This window comes from Aspergillus versicolor (assembly GCF_001890125.1).
Source record: "Aspergillus versicolor CBS 583.65 unplaced genomic scaffold ASPVEscaffold_5, whole genome shotgun sequence".
NCBI lineage: Eukaryota > Fungi > Ascomycota > Eurotiomycetes > Eurotiales > Aspergillaceae > Aspergillus > Aspergillus versicolor.
The window spans coordinates 575,378-601,273 of NW_024467528.1; the positions used below are offsets into that span (position 1 = coordinate 575,378).

The 25,896-nt window shown below is 50.1% G+C and overlaps 6 protein-coding genes across 6 annotated transcripts; 3 read left to right on the forward strand and 3 right to left on the reverse strand.

Annotated features, from left to right (window-relative positions):
• Positions 1 to 23: 23 nt before the first annotated feature.
• ASPVEDRAFT_133307 (DNA-directed DNA polymerase POL5) lies at positions 24 to 3,271 on the reverse strand (the record flags this gene model as incomplete). Its single annotated transcript, XM_040807018.1, has 5 exons — positions 24 to 947; positions 1,005 to 1,307; positions 1,368 to 2,173; positions 2,227 to 2,815; positions 2,894 to 3,271. The coding sequence occupies 5 exons, from the start codon at positions 3,269 to 3,271 to the stop codon at positions 24 to 26; spliced, it is 3,000 nt and encodes a 999-aa protein (XP_040668011.1).
• A 6,283-nt stretch (positions 3,272 to 9,554) lies between these two features.
• On the forward strand, positions 9,555 to 11,446 carry nimT (putative tyrosine protein phosphatase MIH1; the record flags this gene model as incomplete). Its single annotated transcript, XM_040817444.1, has 4 exons — positions 9,555 to 9,808; positions 9,893 to 9,966; positions 10,038 to 10,260; positions 10,333 to 11,446. The coding sequence occupies 4 exons, from the start codon at positions 9,555 to 9,557 to the stop codon at positions 11,444 to 11,446; spliced, it is 1,665 nt and encodes a 554-aa protein (XP_040668012.1).
• A 995-nt stretch (positions 11,447 to 12,441) lies between these two features.
• Positions 12,442 to 13,692, forward strand: sld5 (putative GINS DNA replication complex subunit Sld5). The gene is made up of 2 exons (XM_040812417.1): positions 12,442 to 12,673; positions 12,733 to 13,692. The coding sequence occupies exons 1-2, from the start codon at positions 12,497 to 12,499 to the stop codon at positions 13,366 to 13,368; spliced, it is 813 nt and encodes a 270-aa protein (XP_040668013.1). The 5' UTR covers positions 12,442 to 12,496; the 3' UTR covers positions 13,369 to 13,692.
• Positions 13,629 to 16,694, reverse strand: ASPVEDRAFT_664518 (cullin family protein). The gene is made up of 4 exons (XM_040815885.1): positions 16,464 to 16,694; positions 15,972 to 16,358; positions 14,040 to 15,910; positions 13,629 to 13,978 (listed from the first exon to the last, which is right to left on the reverse strand). Exons 1-4 carry the CDS (start codon positions 16,503 to 16,505, stop codon positions 13,807 to 13,809), a joined length of 2,472 nt encoding a protein of 823 aa, XP_040668014.1. The 5' UTR covers positions 16,506 to 16,694; the 3' UTR covers positions 13,629 to 13,806.
• A 400-nt stretch (positions 16,695 to 17,094) lies between these two features.
• ASPVEDRAFT_113983 (DNL-type zinc finger protein) lies at positions 17,095 to 17,484 on the forward strand (the record flags this gene model as incomplete). Its single annotated transcript, XM_040805613.1, has 1 exon — positions 17,095 to 17,484. A coding segment is annotated over one exon (390 nt), but the record flags the coding sequence as incomplete, so codon positions are not given.
• Positions 17,485 to 17,749: 265 nt separating this feature from the next.
• ASPVEDRAFT_132663 (putative HEAT repeat protein (DRIM)) lies at positions 17,750 to 25,653 on the reverse strand (the record flags this gene model as incomplete). Its single annotated transcript, XM_040806944.1, has 2 exons — positions 17,750 to 24,248; positions 24,302 to 25,653. The coding sequence occupies 2 exons, from the start codon at positions 25,651 to 25,653 to the stop codon at positions 17,750 to 17,752; spliced, it is 7,851 nt and encodes a 2,616-aa protein (XP_040668016.1).
• Positions 25,654 to 25,896: the final 243 nt, after the last annotated feature.

The window sequence follows — 25,896 nt, forward strand, 5'->3', positions numbered from 1 at the left end:
AATCGGTAGAGATAAAGTACTCCTCAGTTCTTCATCGCCCGACTCGCCGAAACACACCAGTTGTTCCAATCCGTAAAGAACGTCGGCTGCACATGGCACTTCGAACTCAGAAGCTGGCTCTTTCTCGTCTCGCCATAAACATCCACAACCCCTTTGACAGCATCCTTGTCGTGCGCCGTCAAAACCTTGACAACAAGCAGACTTGCCTGGCTACAGCCAGACGCATGCGTCGGCGGCCCACTGTGCATCGCCTCGCCATGGATAGCCTTCAACAACTCCCAAACAGGCTCAATAGAATCCGAGTCAAGAGCCGGGACCGAAGTCCCTTTGCAGAGCTTCGTATACTCGCGAAGCACAGAGTTAGCCTTGTTGCTAATCTGCTTCACCGAAGAGCGCCGCGTTAGTCGTAACAGCGGAAGAATAAGATCCAGGGCGAGGATTGATGAGGGGCATTTCTTCACATAGATCTCAAGAAGATCCAACACCCGGTTCTTGAAATTCACCATTGTCTCCTTTGCGTCTTTCTTGTCCTGCTTCTTGCTTAGGGCATCGCGGCGTGCCTTGAAGACCTTGACCAGTTGCGTGTCAACCTCGTCCATCTGATCGTCGTTCATATCTTCGTCAGACTCGGATTCTTCTTCCTTGAGGTCTTGGTCTGCGCGGTGCGTGCCGAGCGCTGAGGCAAGTTTTGCCTCGAAGGCGGCAATCTCGGCGGCGTCTTCGTCGTTGTCCTCTTCTCCTTCTCCTTCTCCTTCTTCCTCTCCGTCTGATGGGGACGAAGCGTCGTCATCTTCCGGGCTTACAACTTCCACGTCACTGTCTTCTTCGTCGACGTCCATCATATCTTCATCTTCGTCTTCGTCTTCGTCTTCCTCGGCGTCTTCTTCATCGTCTTGCTGGTCGAACATCTCTTGTTGACCGGCAAGACTTTCTTTCGCCTCCAGGATCTAAAGTAGTTAAATTAGTTTCAAGTCTTGATAAGATGTAGCATGGCTTTATCATACCGAAATCAAAGATTCCAACCCGGTTTCAGTGACATTCGGTGCAAACGCTGAGAATACCTGCTCACTCATACGACGGAAAAGCTGAGAGGGCTTAGAAGCGAAACTGAGAAGGATTTCAACCAGGGCGTCTGAGGCTTCCGAGGTCTCTTCTTCCTTCTTCGACTTCTTGTCTCCGAAAATCTTGTTGTAGCAGAAATCGAGTTCCTCGAGCATGGACGCGGCGTCTGCGTCGCCGTTGTAGACTTGGAGAATTGTCATGGAATAAAGAAGTTTGAATGCGTCGACTCCAGCTGCGGAGGTGTCCTTCTATACAAGTTGTCAGCATGGGTTAGATTTTAAAAGTGTGTAGGACAAGTGTCTCACCAAGCTCGATAGTTTCTTCAGCGCCTTGAACGCACCCTTCACGGAATCCTTAAGAGTGTCATCCATGCTGATAATGAACTTGCCAAATTCCTCGGACTTGGCTGCATCGCGAATCTTGCGAACAACCGCATACGGTATGGTAGCAGCATGCTTCTGGGCAGCGATGATACTGTTAAGAGACGAGTTGATCCTGCTCCGGAACAGCTCCTGCGACTGTTGCGTAAACAGCGGCTGGGCACCGCTTTTTTCATCCTCACTCGTGAAATACGCGAAGCGAGCGAATGTAAATAAAATCCGCTCAAGCGCAGCCTCACAACCTACGTCTGCTCCATCGCTAGCCGCCACACGAGCCCGAACCACCGACAACATCAGTCCAGCCAGGACCTGTCGGCTTGAGGCAGCAGTCTTGCTATCGCTTGTTCCAGGGGATGCGACGAGCTTCTCGAACAGAGGTAGGATCGTGTTCAGTGCGTCCAGGTTAGCCTCGGCCACGATCTTCTCCACGGTTTTCGTCTTCGTGATTTGGTCAAAGTTCACGGCGCCTGCGGAGCCCATGAGGCCATTGACAGATGCGGCAGCGAACTCGGGCTCCTTCGATACGCGGGACTGGATGGCCTTTGCAGCCTTGACTGCCATCCGGTGCAAGTATCGGTCCTCGACTGCGAGTTGGTTCGTGAGACATCGAACAAGGTTCTTCGTGAATACGTGAGAGGCCAATTCTAGGCTATGGTCGTTAATCACTTTAATAAAAAGGAGAAATCCCCAGTACTTCCGTTCTTCAGATGAAGCCGAGGCGAAGAGTCCATCTATTTCAACATATTAGGTCCACATTCTGCTATCTTGATAGGGCATAACTCACTGTCAACGACCTCGGTCCAGAAATCAGCAAAACTAAGGCGGCTAGATGAGCCCTTAGACTTAGAGCGCTCCTTCGCAGCGTTGTTCAGGCTGAGCAAAGCAGCATCCCAGGCAAAGTGAAGCTTCGAGTTCCACACGCCAGATGCCTTTGCGCCCTTCTCCCCTTCGCTCTCGGAATCAGCACTCGAGGATTCCTTCATAGCCTTTGCCAACTGGTTCCTCTCCTTCGAGTCCAGTGGGTCATCATGCTTCCACACTTTGCTGGGGAAGCTAATTCCAGGGAATCGATCCTTAGCGGCCAGCCAGATAGCGACACCCTCCGGTGTTCGCGCCAGGTCGTTAGAACACAGAATCTCAAGAGCAGTCTCGACTAGTTTGGCGTCGGCCTTCTGGGATGAAATGTCATGAATACAACGATACACAATCCAGCCACACTCTTCTCTAATCCAAGGCTTCTTCTTAGCCAGGTCAAACACCAACTCCAGGACCTTCTTCCATTGAGGGAGCAGTGCCTTAGGGCTGAAAAGAATAGAAGACTTAATAATAGCCTCTGCACCAAAAAGACGGCCAAAATGATGATCTCTTTGTTCCTATATCAACGTAAGAAACTAGCCTCACAAACTGCCAGAGAAAGAACACCAAAAATAGAAATAATGGGGAAAACAAACCTGCCCGGACTCACTCGCCGCCGCATTCGAGACAGACTCCCAGATCCCCAAAACACCAGGGACATCCAAAGCAGCCGAAGGCCTCTCCACCCCCGCAGCAAAAACCTGCGAAAGTACTTCCGTCAACGCAATCGAGAACCCAATGCGCGCAGCTTTGCGACTACTGCAAAGCCCACGGAAGAGTCTCTGCAACGTCTTCTGGATCTGCTCATCCTCGGGATTCTTATCCGGGGTGAATTGCGATACGAGCGCCTGCGCAGCCTTGAGTCTGACCTCGTCGTTTTCGCTCGCGAGGTCTTCGTAGATCTCTACCAGCTTGGTGTTGACGTTGATGGGCTCACGACGCCGCTTTTTGGAGCCGGCGTGGTGAGGCGCCATTGTTGGGGATTTGGAGATTGGCCGGAAACTTCTTGATCTTCTTAGCAATCCGTTGTGTATTCCCCAGTTGGCTTGTTGGCTGATTGGTGAAACTTAAGTGCGATTGGGAGCTTTCAAGAAGGTCCAGTTCGCCTTGAATTGATTCTGCGTTGCAGCGAAAATTTACGGAGTTTGCACTAAAACGGACTAGCGTTATCGGATATTGGGGCCTCAGGCGACAAGTTGTCGTTTTGGGGAATCTTCTTAGATCTCCACTTGTCACCGTTAACTTCAACTTCATGATAATTCATCAGTCAGTTCTGACTAGAACCAAGGTGGCTTCTTTGTCAATTAAGAGGTCTCGAGTTAAATTTCTTTGCGGTTGAAGGGGTTTTCGATATGCTGCGAAGGCTGGGCACTAGTTCTATGGAAATATATATCATCACGGAGGAAAGCTAAAAGTGATCAAATAGAGGTGCGCTAGCATTTTTTGAGGGCAAAAATATTTTATGAATATAGCTATTATACGCTAAAATAAAGAACAAGACCTGAAAGCTAGAAAATTTTGTAAAAAATCACGCTATCTGAGCTGCGAACTTGATATACAAGTATGAACACAGAGCTAGCTATCTATGGTGGCATTTTGTTGCATTCAAGCACAATACAGAACTAAAGAGATGAGCGAGTTAGAAAGTATATTTCGGCGTGGGGTATATGTGAAATGTACTAGAGGTCTCCAGGTTCATCGCAAAGAAAGTGTACTACTGAGATGATTGCACGGTGCTAAACCCTGGCTCGAAGCAATTGAGCTTATTATAGAAGTTCTAGCCAGCTTTACCGGTCGAGATGACCGATTAGTATATAGCAGGATACCGTGGGTGGCATAGGGGGAAGCAACCCTTTGGGTGTGTTATCACAGAACAAAGACCAACAGTTAAACAAAAGTAAGCCATGGTAAATAAACTAGCCCGCCGTGACAATAACTTTCGCTGGATACTTGATAGTCAATCGGATCTTCAAGGCAGAAACTTAATACGGCTCGTCCAACTTGCCTTGATATGGCGGAAAGGGCTTTTTCTAGATGTCGCCATTGGAATTTCGAAGTCTTGTGCATCCCTACTCAAAGCTTAGCGCTAAAAGAACCCCCCAATACAGAGGATGTAAGGAGGATGCCGCCAAGGAGGCTCCCCTTGGAGTTGCTGCGCATGACAACGCCACGGTCCGAAAGAGATAGCGGTTGTCGTTGCCAACCACGAATGCCAAACGGCTCGAACATTCCTGGCGCTTTCTGCTAGCGCGGCTTTGCTATCACTCGTTAATACTCATGCCAGGATGGTTAAGCTATCGATAGGAATGCTCATCGGAAACGATCAGGTTCGGCACGCCACGCGATTTGCAAATTGCAGGAAAGCCGGAGTCCTCACATATTTCTTCCCTTTATAAGGTCCACCCACCCCCACAAGCCTACCAAGCTTGATCGATAGCTTCCATTCCACCACTGGGATTGTGGGCTTTGTGAGTAAGGGCTGCATATGCAGCTCTTCATTCCATCCACCGGCCCTTCCCGTTCGCCTTTGTAGGCAAAGGTCAACTTCCAACTCTGGGGTGCCGGATTCCGTTGCAAGGGGTATGAAGGGGCCGAGTGGCGGATAAGCTCAGCTACCCTTTCAGTTCAACAGTCTGCATGGCTAGGAGGAGTGAAGCTAGTAAGTTGAGTACCTATTTGAATGATGCCGTTGTGATGATTTGTGTCAATATAATACCTGCCTTTGGCTGAAAAGGCCTTGAAGTAGAGATCCGGGAAAAGGCGCGCATTGTACCTCCTTGGGAAGGGTGAAACACATCGAAGTTTAATTCAAATATGCTCACCTGGAGGAGCTTATTTCTTGGGAATTATCCACCCGTCAACGAGCAGTTCCTTGCTTTGTGCGGAGGTCGGAGTCTATTTTAAGACCCCTGCGTACACCCTGTTGCCACCAAGGGGTATCACGAATGTGGACTACACTTAGTAGGTATGCACGCAGGCCGATTGGCAATTCGACATTTACAAGCGAGCATGATCGTTGAAGCTCAGCCTTATATCTTTATTGAATGAGATGACACTAGGGAGGGGAGGAATTCGCACAAGGCTGGATCATCGCAAGAACGCCGGTCCTCGCAAACAAAGACAGGCACTGGAAGATAGGACAGAAAGTGCAGATTGTTAGATTACACCGTAGAGTGCTTCAAACATAGAACAGTCTCGTATGGTAATTCATCCGCTAGACCGGTGTTCAAGGCACAAGGCGCATTAGTCGTCTGCATTTAAACCGCAAGACTTGACAGAGAGACATGGCGAACAGTCATAGCCATGAATGGAATTTGAAGCTAGATTTTAGTGTCATTATCTGGTCACAAGTAATGCTTTTGCCTTAGGCACCTAGTTTTTTTATGTGTATACCGTCCAAATTTCTGGCCTCGTATATAGTTTTGAAGTCTCGACTTTCTCGCCAAATCATGTTCAAGCGAGCCCTGATTATGGGAGGGTCCCGAGACTGCTGAATTTAGCTTCCTGATCAACTCTCGCACTTGTGCTCACGGTTCGTGAACAGCGCGCAAATCAGTTCCGAGCACACGGGCAGGCGCCCTCGATCTCGACCGAATACGACTCACGAGCCCTTACTAGTTCTGCAGATCCCTCTTAGTTGTTGATTCAACCTCGCCGAGAGTCCACAGACGAGGGCTGAAGCTGGACGCAAAAGCCCATTCGTGATCCATCCAGCAAAGATTGAAATCTCGCTAACCATCGACTATCGAAATCCGGTTCCTGTCATGGCCTGGGGATCGGGGGAATGAAAATGGTCCATAGTGCCCTCCTTGGGGGCAGTGCGCCTTGAAGGATGCCGAGCACGTGTTTGATACGAAAAGACGGTACTGAGCGGTAAGATACGCATCGGCCTAAGGCAAAAATATGAAACTTTAGATAATGCGATCCATGGAACGCGAGTCACACGTCGGGGAACACTGTTTACTCTAGGAGCCTGGAATATCAGCCGATACTCAAGTCACAACAATAACAATGGCGAGATAAAGTTGTCAACGACGGTGACTGCATGACATGGGCGCTAAAAATGACCACATGGTCCAATAAGCCTGAAATCCATGGCAGCGACCCCGCACATGCCCAGGAGGAGTGTTTGAGGCCTGGCGCTCGCACCAATCGCGGGGCTGCTTTCTATTGTGATTCCTGCACAACATCAAATCCATCAAAACAATATTCGTCATTGTCGCCGAACCGGGGCTGAGAAACATGTTTTGCGCTGGAGAGACGCCTAGTCTGACGTCAGATGTCCCGTGGTATCGTTAACTTGACCTTGGTCTGGGCGCTGAATCTTCCTTGGTCATTTGAGTCCGAGCGCCGGGATACGACAATCGTCTTGCGATTTCGAACCGACACTCGACCTCCATAGGCGAGAGGCTGTGTGGCTGCACAATGAGTACACCGTACATAGTCCTGCCCTGATAAGGAGCAAAATAGAAGTCTTGGTTGACGCTATGGAATGAGAAAAAGCCTTGGGTGCCTACGAAGCGGAGCGGATGAATCAATTGGCAAGTCTCCCGTCAATTTGGAGGAAATTTCAGAGCCGTCGCGGCCGGTCATCCTGTGGGGAAATCGTACAATGTCCGATTCATGGACCATGGGCATGGAGGACATCAAACTGACGGCACCTCGACGATGAGGGGCTCTGCAAAGAATCAAGATAAAATGCCTTTGCGATGAGGGGCTGTTGATACGATCATCGCTGCTAGCTTAAAGGCAATTGAAAGCGAAGGCGTGATTTGCGAAACCGCCAATTGTGGCGGAGCACCCACGCGGGCTGAGAGCTCGATAGCTTGATTGTTGATTGAACCATTCCCAATGGAGAGTCTCCGAGTCCAATCTATGATTATGAGACGAGATGGGCGAGTTCGGGGGAAGCTGTTAAGTGGGGATGTGATCGTACCATCGAGCAGATTACCTTTCGCAGTGCATCGCAATCTCTCAGAAGTCAGAATAGGTCCCCATAAAGAACGATCCGGCTGAAGCACATGGCTCAAAGCTCGTGCAAGACCCGTCGCGTCGATGACAGACTTTGGATTTTGGAACTTTTAGCGAGCTTGCCAGACCGAAGGACTACGTAGTGTAAATCAGTGAGTGGCAGTGGTGATTCTCAGCTGAGGCCTCCCTCAGGCGCAGCTCTGCCGTCGGTGACTCCGAGGTCAATCAACCGAGCCTTTCAACCGATGGTATGCCGTCCGAGGAGAAGATTCAATAAAGAACACGGTTATCGAGAACAGACCGTCGACACAATCGTGAAGAAGGAAATGGATAAGGTCGGTATCCCTATGCAGGGTCTCGAAGTAAACTTTCAAGTTGATCTCGGGTTTGCGTACGGCCAGCATGCATCAAACCCGGATTCGGGGCGCTGGGGGAATGACCAGCGAGTCGCACCCAAATGCAGGATTCCAGATAGGACGATCATCGAGCGGAGCAATTGCCACTCAAACATCAATGAAATCATCAAGGCAGTGTGAGGAGGAGTTTTCTCCGATCGGAAATAACGTTTGAGGTCTGATAGAGTATGGAGAGGGGCCCTCCAATATTGACCGGGGATTATTGGCCTAATTGACGCTTGTTCATCGATAGGACGAACCATGCAGGAACTCGACTGCGGTGTCTCTATCGACAGGACGACCTCATGCGGGCGGCTCGACAGTCGACGCCTGTTCGGCCGTTCCTGAAAGCACTTTTTCCGAGCAGGTGGAGCGGGTGGAGAATTTTATGAGATGCGATCTCCAGTTTGGGTCTTGGAATGATGTATAAAATTGGAATAGAAAAAAGCAAAAAGGGAAAGCGCAGAAAAATTCAAAGACACGGCAACTTCGGCGGCCGGGCAGAGAGGGATTCCCCATTGTCGCCCTAGGGAGAACGGTGAGAGTTCAGTGTTGGAAGGGCGCTGCGCATATGTCAGGAGGGCCATACACTGGGTGAAAATGAAACCTAGAGACCCTTGGAAGCCCGAGCTGAGGAGAGGTTCGTTTTGAGCCCTGGAGCTGTTGCTGTTTCGAGTCACACAGCAAACGCGAGCTGTCAGAGCTGGTCTCCAGAGAGCGAGCCTGGATGCCGTCAGTCCACGGTAATCAGCAATCCTTCTGGATCGTGCTTCAGCTAGCCCTGGTCTCAGAGTGGTCAGCCTCTCCAGGTCCATCCCTGCCCTGATACGCTGGGCGGAAACTAGCGCTGCGATGGCGGCAAGGGAGTCCCGGCAACGAGGGACGCTGAAGCAACCAGGCCCAGTCTGCCACAATTTGGGAGCAACCAGATGCCTCGCTGACGACAGTGTGACATCTCGCCTGTCGTTTCCTGTACCGTACCGTCTGTGCCTAGTAGTACCTACGTGCCCCGATTACCTCCTGCTTCAGCCAGCGTTGGGGAGTTGATGGCCAACTGTCGGTCGCAAATAGTCGAAACGATAGAAGAGCATTCAGTAAGGATTAAATAAAACGAACAAGGACGCAGGCGATAAGTGCCCTTGCAAGTGGAAGGGAAATTCTCCGGGCTGTAAGTAAGCGCTGTACCGCCGTACCGCCGTACAGTCCATACAGTAACGCCCGCTCAAGCTCTTCTGAGCATCCATCTGGAGATCCCTCCCCACTTTCGTTGCCATGCAACAAGGCCACCCCTTCAGCTTCACTTTTCCACGCCGTTTTCCCTCTCCTCCTTCCTCTCTCTTCCTTCTTGAGAACCCTCACCTCCCCTTCTCCTCACTCTCTTAAGGCCGCAGTCTCGCCCGGGCTCGCATTTGGTCTTTTACCTCGTCGTCGCCTTGTTCCGATCCGCTGTCCGGTATCTAGCCCCATTGCATTAGCGTACCATTGTACCAGACTGATGTGCCTTTCCCCTGGCGATACTGCATTTGGGCGTTTTGCTGATGACTCCCGTGCTTTATACAGCTGCTCCCCCACCCTCGTACCTCGTCTCCCGCCGCCTACACTTTGCTTGATCCTGCCAGTCATGTCGCTGTAATCCTGGTTTCGTCATTTGGAAGTCCCGGGTACATGCTGGTCCGTTAACGGGTTCGGAGCCATCTTGAAGGGTTTTCTGAGGCCGGGATCTGAGTTTTTGCGATTGAGGAAACACAGGACGTGTAGTTGGCGTGACTGCATCCATACCTGCCGTCGTAGCGTATGCCCTGATAGATAGCATCCCCAGATTTGGAGGACCTCGCTTCTTGGCACTTTGGGAAGGGCTACTCGGTTTGGAGAGGAATTGTCTAGGGCAACCATGGAACATTCATCACCATTGGCTGCCATGCAGCCTCCATCTGTACTGCTTGGACATTGCTTTCGCTCGGATGCACCGTCGTCATACCATGGATTTAGTCCTTTGCCAGGGCTCGGTGGGGGTGGATTCAACTTCAAGGACTTGTCTATGAAGAGATCTCAAGGTGACTATTTCGGTACGAAATCGTTTCGGGGGTCATCTCCAACAGCGAGCCTTGCTGCGGACCTGTCTCAAAACTTTCACATCGACCAGAGGTTCGTCCTTCTTCGCGCTATTTTTGCCTGGCACCTCCCTTTGTTTTATTCACGTTACTTGGGCGAAAGTACTAACAAAGACAGTTTCAGCCCTCAGGTTGCTACGCCACGACGGTCTTTGTTCTCTGCGTGTTTGTTCGGGAATGGAAATAGGCATGGTAAGAGCTCATGTTTACACTACACGAAAGCGACGAGGAACCCGTCCTAACGTATTTATACCTGGCTGCAGAAGATGCGATGACTACTCCTCCGCTCCCATCTTCACCTGCTCCCGCAATGGATAGCATGGACATGTCTCCGTTGCCTCACAAACCACCATATACTAGCACACCTGAAATCGAGCTGAACTCCCCAATGCTCGAGAGCTCCCCAATGGACACGAGTATGATGTCGAATGCCGATAGCCTCGTCCCTGAGTCACCTACGGTACCACTAAAGGATGGCCAACAAGAGTAAGAGCATACTTCCAAAAATGAGGGATTGTTGTTTTGCTATGAGGGTCTAATCACTTGTGCATCTTGTAGGAGAAGACGCCCGACGTTTCTACGGCCCAGCCTAGCCAGGAGCAAAGCGCAGTCCTTTCAGTTGGGAATGACGAAGCCCGCCCCGGAGAGCCAAGGACCCCCATTCAAATTCCAGACCAGCGCTTCATCGGGCGTAGCAGTGTCACTGGAAGACATGTTCAACGAGTCCCCCCAGCGTGAACGACCTTTGATCCGGAATAACTCTTCCTGTGGTCTCTCCAGTTCGAGATTAAGACCGCCCTTAGGGAGCTGTGGAAGCCACGTCCGTGGAAATGGTTCACCATCGGCAGCATCAATCCGCAAGAGCTCGCACCCCCACATGCGCCCCCGAAAGCAATGTAGACGATCATTGAGTATGTTTGAACACCCCGAGGATGTTATTGCCGACAGCGAGGCTTCTTATACATCAAATGCACCACTCCAGTCCATCAGCGACTTCGAAGAAACACAGGCTCTGCAACTTCCTCACTTCATCCCTGAAGAGAAGGCAGACAACTTACCTCGCATTAACAAGGCTACCCTCGTGGATATCAAGGATGGGAAATACAATGAAAAGTTCGACAGCATCATGATCATCGACTGCCGGTTTGAATATGAATACGATGGCGGGCACATCGTTGGAGCTCTTAATTACAATGACAAAGAGAACCTGGCCGCACAACTATTTGCGAACCCCCAACCTCGAACTGCCATAGTCTTCCACTGCGAGTATTCCGTTCACAGAGCGCCCCTTATGGCCAAGTTTATTCGGCACCGGGATCGTGCCCATAACGTGGACCAGTACCCGCAACTTTCCTATCCTGATATGTACATCCTTGAAGGAGGTTACAGTAGCTTCTTTGCTGAGCATCGATCTCTGTGTTTCCCTCAGAACTACGTCGAAATGTCTGCGAAAGAGCACGAGTTTGCTTGTGAACGCGGCCTCGGGAAAGTTAAGCAGCGATCGAAGTTGAGCCGGGCCCAAACCTTCGCCTTTGGTCAGCAGTCCCCAGAAATGGAGGATAGCCCCACGGGAAGGTGCCGAAACAACCTTGGTGATCGCAAGCTTCTCGCTTCTCCCTTCAACGACAGTCCTGCGTCTCGCCTGTCTGGTCGCCGTATGCTCTCATACTAATTTCAGGCGGAAGGCACATCTACTATTCTACACTTCCTTGCGGGTTTATCCGCTCATGCCCTCTTGTAGGGTATTGTCGGCCTATGATTCTTGGATAATCCATTGGTCGAACGACTTTTATGACAATACCGGTGTTTGGGGTTCTATTTGCATTCAAGATCATTGAAAGACATCCCGCGGACACTCGGCTCGAGGAACCTCGCGTATTTACGGTCTAAACTCACACTCACTCGCTTCTGTTTTTATTTTCTTTCACCTTCACACCAAGCAATACTCCACCTGAGATCTCAGGTTACCGAGATGGATTCAAACATCTGATACGACAACTGCACCACTAAAACAGCTCTTCAGCACGCATCGCTTGCAATTCGCCTGCGCCATTTTACTTAAGACCAACTCTCCCTCATTCTCCTATGTCTCCAACGATACTTCACGGACCCTTAATACGCTTGGACACCTCGCCGAGTTACTTCTATGATACCTCATCCGCAAGCATTTTCTTTTCCAAAACATTTCTTTTTGACCTACCGTCTTTTAATCTGCCGCCCCGTTTTCCTGTATAATGCGAGGGAGCCCCATGCTTCGCCATGCACAGTACATATCGCTGCTTGGCTCGTCGATTAGACGATAATTAACTGTGTGCGGCTATTCCGGACCTAATATTCACAATTCCCCCTGGACAGTATATGAGACCTTGAGGCGTTCGGGATGCTGGAGCACTGTACATACAAGAAAACACTTATCGTCGGCTATTGTTCCGGCTTTAGGAAGAGCAGAAAGATGAAGACCTATTTCCTTTGTCAGAAGAATGAAACAATTCGAAATAAAATCGCGATCCTCTGCTGTCCTGGATAGATGTAATAAGTTAGTGTAACCAAAGCCACAAAAGTTAAATTCAACTAGGTGGACTCGGAGTATACAGCGGAGTTAAGAATGCCTGAGGCAGCGATATATTTCCTCCGCCTCCGCTCCGCCATTTCCTCCCACTTGTCGCATGCCATTGTCCCCCAACACACCAACCCCCAAGTAGTGGTGCATTTCGCCTCAGCCATGGACATCGACGATATCCTCGCCTCCGTCGACCGCTCTGATGTCTCTAGCCCAGAGTCCACGGCTCTCGACCACCAACTCCTCACGCGCTTCTGGGTCGCGGAGCGCACCGCCCCCGAGCTCCTACCCTGGCCAGCGCGCCTCATGGACCGAATGATGGAACGCGTACGGCAGCAGGTGCGCTACATACCTATCCAATCCAATCCCCCATGGGCCATTTCAATAACATATTCCAGATTGAAACAATCGAAGACCTCGCGGCCGCCTCCTCAGATCCAGTCGCCTCCGCAAGTAACGCAACCGCAACAGCAACACTCACCCTCTCAATCCTCCAAACCGACCTCTCCCGCACCCAATACCTCCTGCGTTCCCTCCTGCGCCAACGGCTCTCAAAACTCACAAAACACAGCATGTACTACCTCCTCCTCTCGTCCTCCTCACCAGCACCAGTCCCGCCCCCCGCCTCAGGCTCCACGGAAGCAAAACTCCAACAACCCGAGGACTCAGTCCCCGTACCAGACCCCGAATCCCTCCCTTCAAAGTCGCCGCTGTCGCCCTCAGAAGCGAACTTTATATACACACATCAGACTCTCCTAGCGCGGCACTTTGGGTCGAGCTTCCTCTCCTCGTTTCCGCCGCAGTTGAGACGGCTGGATGATAATGCAGGCGGGACGAGTATGGTTCAGGGACCGGATGCTCGGGAGGCCCTGTTTGTGAGATGTCTTGCGGAGGAGGTGCTTATTGTTGCGCCGCCTGGGGATGGGGTTGATGAGGAGGTTAGTGCGGCGACGATGAGGATGGGTGATGTCTGGGTTGTTCGGTGGGAGGGGATTAAGAAGGCCTGGGAGAGGGGGGATGTGGAGGTTTTATGATTGATATGCCACTTTTTATGATCCTGTCCTTGATTAATCTCTAGAGTTGGTTTTGTGACAGTTTGCGTAGGTGTAGGTTGCATATGCGGCGTTGATATTGCGATTTGTTTTTAGAAAGATACCTTGGTGGTTTATAGAGCTACAGTGGACATCTGTGATTTGAAAGTTTTTTAGCATTTTTTTAGAGAGCTGCAATGGTTTATTGATATGAAATGGACCAAGATCCCAATGGCGGCTAGCAGCCAACGCCAGACCAGCACCACTAGGCCAGTCGTGATAATATGAGCTGAAAGAGACTAGAAAGTAGGGCAAGCAAAGGACTGCAAAGACACGTTGATCCTGAGTCTAGGACACCAAAAAAGAACCACCGCGTGCGCCTCGCCATTACATCTAGACACTTAGTAGAGAAAAAGAAGAGAGTAGGAGAAAGTGGTGCAATCATGCAACGTAGCCGTATGTAGGTGGCTCCTCGGCGATACGCTCGAGGTATTCACGGTCAATCAGACTTTCAATTCGTCGCTTGACCATGTTGACGTCCGGGACAAATCGTGTAGATAGCTGACCGAGAACTTCGCTGATCAAATTTGAGTGAATCAGCTTCTTGCGTTGCCTGTGGAAAGTATTGGTCAGCGACAGCTGTTATATGTTGGAGATATATAATGAAAACTTACTTCATGATCCGTACAATGGCAGCCTCAATGCTAGCACCACGCTCCTCGCCCATCTTCTTTTCTGTTTCCTTTCTCTGATCCTGGTTCTCGACCTTGTTCCCGCTGCCGCTTACCACACCAATACGCACCTTCAAGAATGGACTCTGGAAGTCGTTGTTGAAGTAGAACTTATCTGTGGGTTTCACGTCTTTGCTCATAGGATCCTTCTTCAGGACTCGAGTCTTGGGTGCAACTGCCAGTGATTGCAGGTTTCGGATAAGATCGTTATCAGGGATGCGTGTACGCGCCTGGATCTCCTCATATGTAAGAGACTCGCCCGTGGGCACGTCATTGAAGAGTAGGAGAACAACCATAGCATAGGTCGACACATTCAGTTCATGGCGCTGCGTCTTTCCATTTGACTTCTGGAAAGTTGCTCGAATGTCTGCTGTGCCCATGCTCGGTTGCCAAGAAAGCTTTCGGCCGCTGTGCTTGCTCAAATAGAACTTCTCAAAGCTCTGCTTGACGATCTCGACTTCCTTGGGGAAGACGGATGGAAGCTCAACGTGACCGTCTCTAGTACTCGACATGATTTCCATTGGCCACATGGTGCTGGTGAGGACATTAATATCCAGGTCAAGTCGCTTTTGATCGGGATCGCCCATCCTCTGTACGTGCTGCTTGTAACTGCCGGTTAGATCCTCAGATATCGTCATATCCCTAAACATGGCTTCTAATCGTTGTGTGAACTGATTGCCGACCTCCATCTTCATCTTTGAGATCATTTGCCGCTCTGCATCCATGCTCACCGATCGCTTCATGAGAAGTCGACGGGAGAGATGCTTCTTGTAGTAGGCCTCAAAGAGGTCCTTGTCTTTGATGTAGCGGAGGAGTGTGATCCCGCTGTCCAACAAAGTATCAACTTCGGTTTCTGTTTTCCCTTTGATTCCCTTCTTGAGGTTTTCGTCGAAGAAAAGCGATAGGAACTCTGAGCTTCGTGGTGTAGAATTGATGAAATCGGAGAAACTGGCCGTAATCGCGCTCTGCAGCACCTGATCAGACTGAAGCGCGCCCTTCCAGATATCATCGAACTTCTTCTTAAGGGCTAGGATGTCATCGACCCATTTGATAGCAGATGTCGTCATTTGGTTCGCGGGCTTTTCCTTCTCCTTCTCCTTGTCCTTTTTCTGATCTGCATCGGCTCCAGTCGACTTCGAGGTCGTGGATGCTTGTGAGAATGCAGTTGACGCAGCATTGATCTCTCGTCCCATCTCTACGACACGCTTCTGTATCGCCGCGGTTAGATGGGGCTTTTTTGGATCAACCCGGGCGCTGAGTGCATAAACTTTACTCAGGGTATCTATTCGGTCGTGATCCAGCATGACTCGAACTCCGGTCCCCTCGAAATTGATGACTTCGGCAAGGTTGCTGCGTATCAGCTCATTGTCCAGCACTTCCTTGATCTTGGGCTCGCTAAGGTGGGAGAGCGTGTAAACACAGCGCTCCTTCTCCTCAGCTATTCGATCAAAGGCAACACCGCAGAAAGTGGCCGCATCTACCGTCTCCAGCAGTCGTTTACCCTCGGCCTGGTAGAAAGCCGTACTGGTTTCTAGAAAATCCGGCTCAAATGAGGTCAAGTAGAGCCTGGAAGACTCCTCTTCCGCCTCCGTTTCATATAACCCCTCCAACATATAGATGCAGTGGCGGATTAAGGGCCGATCAATCATATGCCCAGACCGCTCCAACTGGATCATGAACAGCACTGTTGATTTAAGCACATCGGCAACCGTCGTTGTCTCGCCCGATTGTATTGACGATCGCAAGACGTGGTCACGAAACAACGCCATAGCAGCAGAGTAGATAGAAACCTTCCGGCCCACAACGACTCGATCCTAGAATTCCGGATTTCCTGTCAGAAACACTCGGTCGTGAGCCTCAATGAACAAAACTTACCATATACATCAAGACGTCCGTAATCATCTGCATACACAACTGATGGTCCTCCCAGGCCTCCTTCAATGCCGTTAGGAACTTCTCTCCGGCCGCCCGCCTCTCAGTAGCTTGGTCCTGCATATCAACAATCTCCTTCGCAAGCAGCAGACCTGGAGAAATACCAGCGACAACTCGATTTTTCACCTCTCCGCATAGCCATTCTTTCTCAAGCTGTTTCGTCCGCTCATATAAATCGTCTCCGCGCTGGATCAAAACGATGTTGTACGAATTCCGGTAAAGTTGCTCGAAGGACAGGTCTGAGGCATCCTTCGTATGGATTTTTGTTAGAGAATTTGACAAGTCCTTCCAATTCGATTCAAAACCGTCGGTTCCGCTCGTCGCAAAGCCCTATATTCCGATACATTAGCAATTCAGTTACAAGAATCAGCGGGACTATGCCTATTGTCGGCGAGACCACAGGGCTAGTATGGGCGTAGAGGAATGATATCATACCCTTCGGGGAGCGCGGATTTTCTGCCTTGCTCTCAAAGACATTTTTAGAACTCCTCGAGTTTTGCCATCCACGGATTGAACACAGAGCAGTTCAGAGAAAGTGGCGGGGCAGCGGAAGTGTATGAGGTTAGGTGAGGGCGAACCACACCACCAAACTTAGATTGAACAACACAGTAAGTTTTCCTCAAGAATATGGCAAATAAAACTGTACTCTGCTCCCAGAATGCATTCTCTCCCCTCCAGAAGCAGATGTTGTATTGTGGTGAAAGTCCAGTGTTAAAGGCCGCGGAGGAAGGAAGCTGGAAGAACTAAAGTCCGGCGCAACGCCTTGGTCTAAGACACTCACTTCTTCAACGTTCTTCTTTCATTCATCCACGCCTTGATCCACACGTCATCGGGCTTCATTCTATCCTCACACACTATGCACCAGTCTCTACGCATTTCACAAGGCCTCCGTGCCGCTCACAGAGCCCTCCCTCGGCTCTCTGTCCGGGAAGCTCCTCGGCTCTATTCTCAACTCAATTGCCACCATCGACCATCGCTTCCGCGAAGCCTCCCAAGCTACAGTAGAATTGCTATCCCCTCGATCAACGTCCGCTACAATTCTAGCTCGCCCGATTCATCCAACTCCTCCACATCCAGTTCCGCTCCTCTTACCGATCGCCAGTCCGACCCTAAAACAGACGCCGAGCACGCCGAGCAGAACCGATTACGCCGGGAGCAGGAGCCCGCGTACCAACTCACATTCACCTGCAAGCCGTGCGGAGAGCGTTCCTCACATCGTGTATCAAAGCATGGATACCACCGTGGCACCGTCCTGATTCGCTGCCCGAGCTGTGAAAACCGCCATGTTATCAGCGACCACCTTGGTATTTTCTTCAATCGGAAAAGGACGCTGGAGGATCTACTGGAAGAACGTGGTCAGTCTATCACACGTGGAGAGCTCCAGGGGGATATGGAGTTCTGGGATGATGGGACTGTGACTCGGAAAGAATACGACAACGATACGGATCAGGCGAGGATTGTCTAAAGCTGCTTAGAGTTTGTTGTTCTGCTAAAGAAGCAACCTATGCAAAGGAGCATATATGAAGGGAGGCGTTCAAATTTCGGTTGTTTCTAATATGATACCTCATTGAAGTTCACTATACACTCGTCTCACATATCGAGAAAATACTTTTACACTCCAATCCTGTACTATAGTAATAAAAATGCTTTCTCCTTTCCCTTTAACGCCGAGTTCTAAATCCCAGATCGTTGAAATATGCAGCCATAAAGTTGGATTGTCCTTACCACCCTCGCCTTCTACTTCGGTGTTCCGCTCCCTTCTCCTTTCTCTTCTCGCGTTTGCGGTCGTTCTTCCTCTTCTTATCTTGTCCGTACTTCTCAGGCTCTGTAACTGCTTCAATCCGCCTCTTGACTCGTCTACCCTCACGTCTCTTCCTGATAGCCTCTTGAACAAGAGACATTTGATTAATGTACTCGGTAGTGCCGAGCTTCTTCTGCAAAAGGTCGAGAATCTCATGACAGTTGGAAACCAGCGTTTTGTATGATTCTCGGAATGCCTCTTCGGACGAACGCGGTGCCGGAATCGATGAGTCGGTCAAGTGTTGCAAAGGAAGGAGTATAATAGGTAGTGACTCAAGAATTTGTTCTGGTTCCAGGTGACGGCAAAGAGCAGCGATTAGGCCGATAGAAGCGTTCTTCGGAATCAGGGATGGCGCCTTGGTGCTAATTACCTCTCTCCGTAGAATAGAAGACGCCTGCTCAAAGATATATCGCACGGTAGATTTTGTCTTGGGGCCGACCTGTTTCTCTCCATCGGCAACTTCATCTTCGTCACTATCACTTGCATCTGACTCCTCATCATCGTTCCCTTCACTATCATTCAGGTTGAGACCATTTTGCGCGCAGCATCGGCCGAGGAATACAGTGTTGCGGACCGTTTGCATGGCCAATTCCTCACTGATACCTGGAGTGCGAAGAGAGCGGAGGCAGGCACGAAGCAATAGAAGCATTGTATCCTTGTTCATGGCCAAACCTGTGGCACCGACCAAGGGCAGGGAGCCATATCCAGTCGCGGCATTCGACTTGGCCAAGTCTGCTAGCCATATTCCAACAAGATTGGCAGCGCAGGTTTTCACCCAGGCATGAGGGTAGAACAGACATTCGCAGATTAGGGACCAGGTCTTGGCACAATCCTTAGAAAGTGCAACTGAGGGGACTGCTTTGGCAAGCTTGGAATAGAGCTGCAATGAGAAATACAGTGTCTGCCAGTTGTCCGTTTCTGCATCCTTGATAATAGGTCGCATGATTGTTGGAAGAGTTTGGGCGACAAAACCTGCTTCCTTGTCCTTGTCGGTCTCGTCCACTTCGAAGTAAATCCTAACGGCCTGCAATCCAGTGCTGGCAAGTAGCGGGTTCTCGGTCTGTTCAACCCAGGACCTGAGAGGCTCGATAATGGTTTTCATTGTCTCGCGGTCTGCTCTTCTGTAGAACTCGCCTAGAAGTGCACCGGCCATTTCTCTACACTCCGCAGCGTCGTCGTTTGCCATGGCAATGACGATGGGGAGGAAGAACGTGCCCACAATGTCCTGAGCTAACTCTTGCCCCGTCTTTGAGAGCAGCATATGGATTGCCTCCATGACAGACTGGCGGCCATCTTGATGCTTGTACTCAAGGTTTTTGGCCAGGAAACTAAGTTGTTTCGTCCAGCGATTTTTGGCCTGAGGATATTCAATGAGGAAGTGAACGTACACACCACGAGCCAAGTCACGCGCAGATCGAGTTTGATTCGTAACCATCATCATAGAAATGTTGTCAACAAGCTCGTACATCTCAGTCACCACAAATTTTCGAGTCATAACGGCACGGATGAAGTTGAACGTGACACCCTGACGATCTGGCTCCTCAATATCAGCTGTGAGCCGCTGAAGCAAGTAGGCGAGATGTCCATCTCTGAGTTTCACGTCCTTCCGCTCCCGAAGCAGGGCAGAAATTAACTTGAGCGACGCTTGTGCACCTTCAGAGTTTGTGCTCGGTGCCTCCTTGATCAGCTTGACAGCTTCAGTGAGGTAAACTGGGGCGTTGGTATCAATTTCCGCTAGGGGGAGTTTGACGATGGCTGAAAGGAATCGGATTGCCGCAATCTTGACTTCCTCGTGGCCCTGAACAAGGGCATCTCCAACCATAGGAATGTAGCCAGCCATGTTGGCGGGGGTAAGGAGAGAGTTGTATTTGCTGAGGACAGAGCGAAGAACGTCGAAGGAGAAGCGGACCAGCTTGTAAACATACGAAGAGGTGCTCCCTCGTTTTTCATTCCGTCTTTGGCCCTTCATGTTGATCAAAAAGTTCTCTTCCTGCGCAGACTTGGCGATTTGGGTGTCAGATTGGGTCGGCTCCTTGTAGGCTTCCTTCATGACTTCGTAACAGAATACCAGAAGGTCGCGGCTCTCGACCTCTGGGTTCCTGAGCAGACCGATACCAATTCTTCGCAAAAGTTCATCAGCCTTCCTCACAATATTAGAATTGAGCTTCTCTCGCAAGAGCGACTGCAACGGCTGAAGGAGACTGGCGAGATTCCGGATGGTCGAGTTCTTGGCGAGAAGCTCCATTGAGTCGTAGCTCTTGTTGCTCTTGACTTCCTTCATCTTACTGACATAGTCCTCGGCTTCTTTTTCTTGGCCAACAGTACCGAAAGTGTCATCCATGACCACGGAACTGAGATCTGCCAGGCAGTAGTCCAAATCACCTTGCTTGAAATCGTCGGTTGTGGCTACAAGAATAGAATGAACGGTGAATGAGAGGACGTGGAGCTGGTAGCCACGTTTAAGAGTGTGCCGTAGCTCCTTGAGTATATAGCCCATGTAGCCAGGGCCCAGAAGGAGAGCAATGTCATTAAGTGTTTTCCTGGCTGTGTCTCGGGAATCCTGCGCTTTACTTTTGAGGATACTGCAAACATCAAGGAGGACCGGAGGCAGACGAATGGCCATATCCTGCTCAGGTAAAATCTTCATGAGCTTGATGGTAGTGACCGCTGCTGGAAGACGCAAGCTCATTTGAGCCTCATCCTTGTGATGAATGAAATTCGTCAGCACAGGGATGAAGCCTGTGGTAAGCTCATTTGCGACTTTAGATGCAGAGGGTATTGATCGAGCAAGTGTGGACTTCAACGGCGGTGACACATCCATATCAGCATCGGTATCGTCGCTCTTCATCTCGGGTTTGGTGGGCTTGAATTGGCTCATCGCATTCGTAAGGGCATCAGACATCCTCCCCAAAAGCCTCAGCACGCTCTTCTCGATCGCGGATTTGCTTTGCATATAGCTACGATATCTTCTGAAGATGGCTCTGAACTGATTCCAATCCAGCCATTCGGCCAGCACGCCAATGGTCAACACGGCTTCCGCAATGAGATTGTGAGCGTTCTCATCAGCAGCTTCATCAAACACGAAATGTTCGTTCAGCGGAATAAAAATCGTGCTAATGTTCGACGCTTGGATTTTACCATTGGCAGCTTCGTTAGCCAGCCGTCGAAGAGCACGGAGACGGCGATGCTGCTGGATGTGGAGGACGTTGTTGAAAAACGAGGCCTCCTCATCGTCACCAACAAGAAGCACATGCAGATCGTGCACAGCAGGGTGCGTCGGGTTTAGCTTGACCAAATGGCCAAGCACTTGCAAGAGCTCGGTCCGAATGAGCTCGGACTTTTGTCGCATTCCAGCTTGCAACGCAGGGAGCAATATCTCGTTGACAAGTGGCTCGAATGACTGCTCAGCTGTGCCGGCCTGAGAAACTCGCTCTATGAAACGTTTCAGACCGAACGAAGCGCTAGATCGTACCGCCATCTCCTCCTCATCCTTAACGTGGAAGAGCATATTATACAGCAAGGGGCGCCATTGCTTAGCATTCAGGGAGTCCCAGAGGCCTTCATTCAGAGTTCTGAAAGCATGTAGCCGTCGCTCATAGTCCACTCCGAGTCTCTTGACAGATATGGAGTTCAAATCTTCGCAGAGTGAAGCTACTTGGGACAGCTCGGGCACATGGTTCGCGAAAGCAGTGAAAACCCGTGACAACACTTCCCGGTTCTTGTCGTCCCTGAAGTAGTCAAACATGGAACAAACAGCTTCAAATACCTCTCGAGACAGATCCTCATCTTCATGTGTATTATAGAGGGGCAAGAAGTGCTCCAAGCTGCGGAGAAGGTCCGACTTTGTCTTTGGCGAGACTCTATCAGAGGGCTGGCGGAGAAGGTACGTCAATATGTTGATCAAACTCGACGTCTCCTTCGACGACTCGACACAAGGAGCTAGGCGTGAGAGAGTATGGACGCCAGAAACTAGCACCGGTTTGGACGGGCCGCGCTTCAAAAGACGACCGAGGTGGGAAAGGGTATGCTCAGTATGAGGAGATAGGACTTCCGAGCGAATCTCATCGGCCGAGAAATCACCCATCTGCTCATCCTCTTCGAGCTCTTTGCCGGCGGAAAGGTCAACCAGTGGAGTCAGAATTTCGTCCATGACGAATATCTTAACTTCGTCACGCGCTGACTCGACGCTGAGACAGTCCACAATTTTGGTGAGAAGAGAATTGTTAAACCGGGCAAGGTAGAATGAAGACCTGGAAGCCGACGCCCAGGTGTGGAATAGCCTTAGCAGGCCTGAAATACCTTGAGCTGTCTCCACTGCGAAGTTATCCACCCGGGGGTTTATGACTTCGTCGAAGATAATGCGAACGCGCGAAGACCAGTCTCGATCTTGCGAGACGGAAAATATAAGGTCAAGGCAGCGAATACCTGTTTGCCGAATGTTCCGCAAAACGTTAACAAATTTACTCTCTTGGGAGTCTACAGTGGCGGCTTGTTGCTCTTTTGCCAAGGTGCGGCAAGCTCGAACAAGGCAGTGCAGCACAACATCCATAGACTGTTCCGCGTAAGGAGACATGCGAGTCTGGAGGGTTTCATAGACGGTTTCGATCAACTTTAGCAGGCCCATCTGTCTCCTTGGGCCGACTAGTTCGTGTAAGAAGGGTTCACCGTCAACCTTCTCGTTCTTGATCAGGTGGACGTCGCCAAGTGGACCGAAGGCAATTCGCATGAATATGTCAAAATCACGATCGGGGAGCTGGGCTAAAGTTCGTAAAATGGCTTTACGTCGTCCAGTCTGCCCTGCCTGGCCGGCATTCGCACTAGCCTTGGAAATCATCCGGCCGTAGAGAAGTCGAAGGATGATTGGAACGACATCGTCTCGGTGTTTCTCCTCAATCAGGCTGTCCTCTTTACCAACACGAACAAACACTGCTAGTTCATCGTTAAAGCGCGATTCGTCCAAGACATTCAGAAGATTTTCGCGATAAGGTACAACGCCCGCAGTTTTCCAAGTGAATACGGCCTTGAGTGCACACTTTTGGATTTCAGAATTTCCATGGCAAAGTAATCCCATAAGCGCATCGCGAACTTCTGGAGCTCGGTAGAGCACAGATGGGTTGATAAATTGTCCGAGAAGTTTAAGAAATGCCAAACGGTCGTGAAACCCCCAGGGTATGTATGAATTTTGATCCGGGTCCTGAGCCTCCGCAGTGGAATCTTCATCCTGCAGGGCCCACGAAAGGAACAGTGGCACGATCTGGCGGGAGCGTTTTTCTGCTATATTGGGAATAGCATTGAATACACGAAGAGCCTGGGTACGTGGAGCAGCCGGGACCACATCTAAAAATGTGTGGTCTTTTTCAAAATCTTGTATCAAAGTCGAAACTGGCTCGAAAGTCTGAAAATGGGATGCACATAACCTCTCAACTTTAGCTGCGTTAAAGCATTGGTAATATCCAGACACTTGGGTGTCTTCGTCATCGTCATCCTCCGTTTCACTCGGAGCGGTTGACCCCCTCTCTTGAAGCCATTGTGTCGCCAGATCCGTGATAATTCTCTCTCCTTCGGCGTGCTCGCTCATGGATTTCAAAGCAGACGCAGAATCATCCCACAAGGGCGCCAACCTTTTTGAGAACAGCCCAAAACAAAACGTTGGGAGCAATCTAACCATCCACTTGCGCGAGACAACTTGTGGATACGCTAATGGAAGTTTCCGAACCTGCATCGACAATACACGCGCGCTTTGAAGGGTTAGCTCGCTCTCGTCAATCTCTATGGCTGTAGAGATAAGCGAAGCATCCTCGCCTGAGGCCGTGACCAAACCACGTAATATCCTCAGAGATGCTAGGCGTAGCTGTTGAGAGGGTGCCGCCAGGTTGTCTATTAAAGCACTCGCAAATTCTTCGATGCCAGATGTGCTGACGTCGACCTTTTCAGAGCATGCAGATATGTATGCCAATGCTGCCTCGAGAAAGGCATATAGCCGGGAGTGTTTCGCAGCAACAGCGATCACCGGCTCCCAAAGGCTCGTATCAAGTTTCCCTAAAGTTGAACCCAGATTCACATAAGTTTTGAATCCTTGTCCTAGGAAAAAGTGAGTCCTGGGCGTGGGGGAAGCTTCCGGGTTTCTCAACACTGAAACCAAGTTGTCATGCAAAACGTTCGCCATATCGGGTAAAAGGGAAGGGTCCGCTGATAACGAAAGGGCATCAGGAAGCTTTGTGTACGCATTTAGGAGCGCCACGCCTGAAGAAGTTGAATCAGATTTGCGCAATGTATCACGGATTCGGGACTTCCAGGAGGTCGGGCAAACAATATAACCAGGCTTTGAGACTTCGGACGTGATACATCCAGTTCGACTTAGGCGAAGTAAGGATAAGCAGAGATCGTACTCATGGTCTTCCCATGAATTATTTACAAATCTAAAAAAAGAAAATTAGTACAAGCTGAAACCACCAAAGCACACTAGACCAACCTTTGAAAGTAAGGCAGAACAACACCGTGGAACCTTTCGGCACCCCATTCGGAGAAATTAGCGCAGAATGACAGAAAATAGGTCGACAATCGCTCGGCCGTTACAGCCTCCATGATCGGGCGCATTAATGGTAGCATTTCGTCCATTGGCGATACCTGAAGGGCGTATGAAACTGCAGCAAGCAGTTGTGGTATAGAATCAGTATACGAACCAGGTGCATTCTCAGCAGCCTGGAGCAAAGATAGTAAGCTCTCGAGTACAGGTTTCCAGTTCTTCACTCGGGTTCCTTTGCGAGTAACAACACAGAGAAAGGCCAACCGACAGCATGCAATAGGGAAATGGCTGCTATCATTTCGACAGTTCGACTGGATATAGGAGATTATCAAGTCAATAATGGGTTCAAATGTTTCAGCAGTCGTACTATGAATGACATTGATCAACACCCCGTTGACGACTTGAAGTGCAAGGCTGCTCCGGAGGCTATCATCTGTGCATATCGACTTTAGAAGACATTGGAAAATATCCGTTCCGTTCGAATGTAGCCCGTTGTTTATTCCCTTTATCGAGTCGGAGAACATCGCCATAAGGCCCGATTGGTACAGTTCTACATTTTTCGAGTCGAATCCGGCCTGCCGCAAGTCGTCGAACAAGAATGATATCGCCAGCTGAAGAGGCTCGGGGTTTTTATAGTAGACCAATCCCGCCTTCCGAATCAGGAATGACATAGACTCCGCAGCAAATCGAGCAACAAAAGGTTTTTGTCGTTCTTTTCCAAGGTATGGAGTCATAATACCGAGCAGTTGCCGCAGGTCCGGAACCAAAAGCCGGGAGAGAAATTTGAAAGTCCATGCCAGGCAAGTGAAGCTCCATTCAACCACCTCAACATCGGGATGGGTGGCCGCGACGGATGCGACCAAAGTTACCGAAGTAGCAAAATACTTCTCAAACCGCACACCCAAGTCTCGAGCAAACTGAGAGAGCAGACTCAAGAGAGGCTCTATTGAGAGACTATCCCGCTTATCAATGTATTCCACCAGTAAGTTGAATATCTTCTCTTCGTAGTAAAGAATCTGCGCCAGACTCTCGCATAGCGGGTTCACTCGACGGGAAAATGCGACAAAGTTTTCCGACAAATTCAACTCGGCCCAGTGGTCGAACGCCGATCGAAAATGAGATGACGTTTCATCTCCTTCTTCTCCAAAGCTGGGTCGCCGTACTCGGTGGATAGGATCGATCTTTAACCTCGTTACACGCTGCGAAAACGGCTCGAATCGATGTTGTTTGGTCGTCTCCGTTCCAGACTTCACACGCTTCGCGGGCTTTGACCGCGAAGCTTTTGATACTGCTACCATCTTTGATGATGACGGTAGCAAATTAAAGCAGCGCCGCCGAAAGTGCGTGGCTCGTACTATGTTTCGAGCTTCACGCAAGTATCAAGCGCATCCATCAAAAAAATTACTCGGCGCCGTAACTTCTTTATTCCGGCGCGGAGATTGGCGGTGATTGTGGCGGCACGTGCCATACTCAAAGAGGACTCGCGTTGTGTCACATGATATGGAGCTTGGTCCAAGCTCTTGAACGTTTTTGGTCAAATT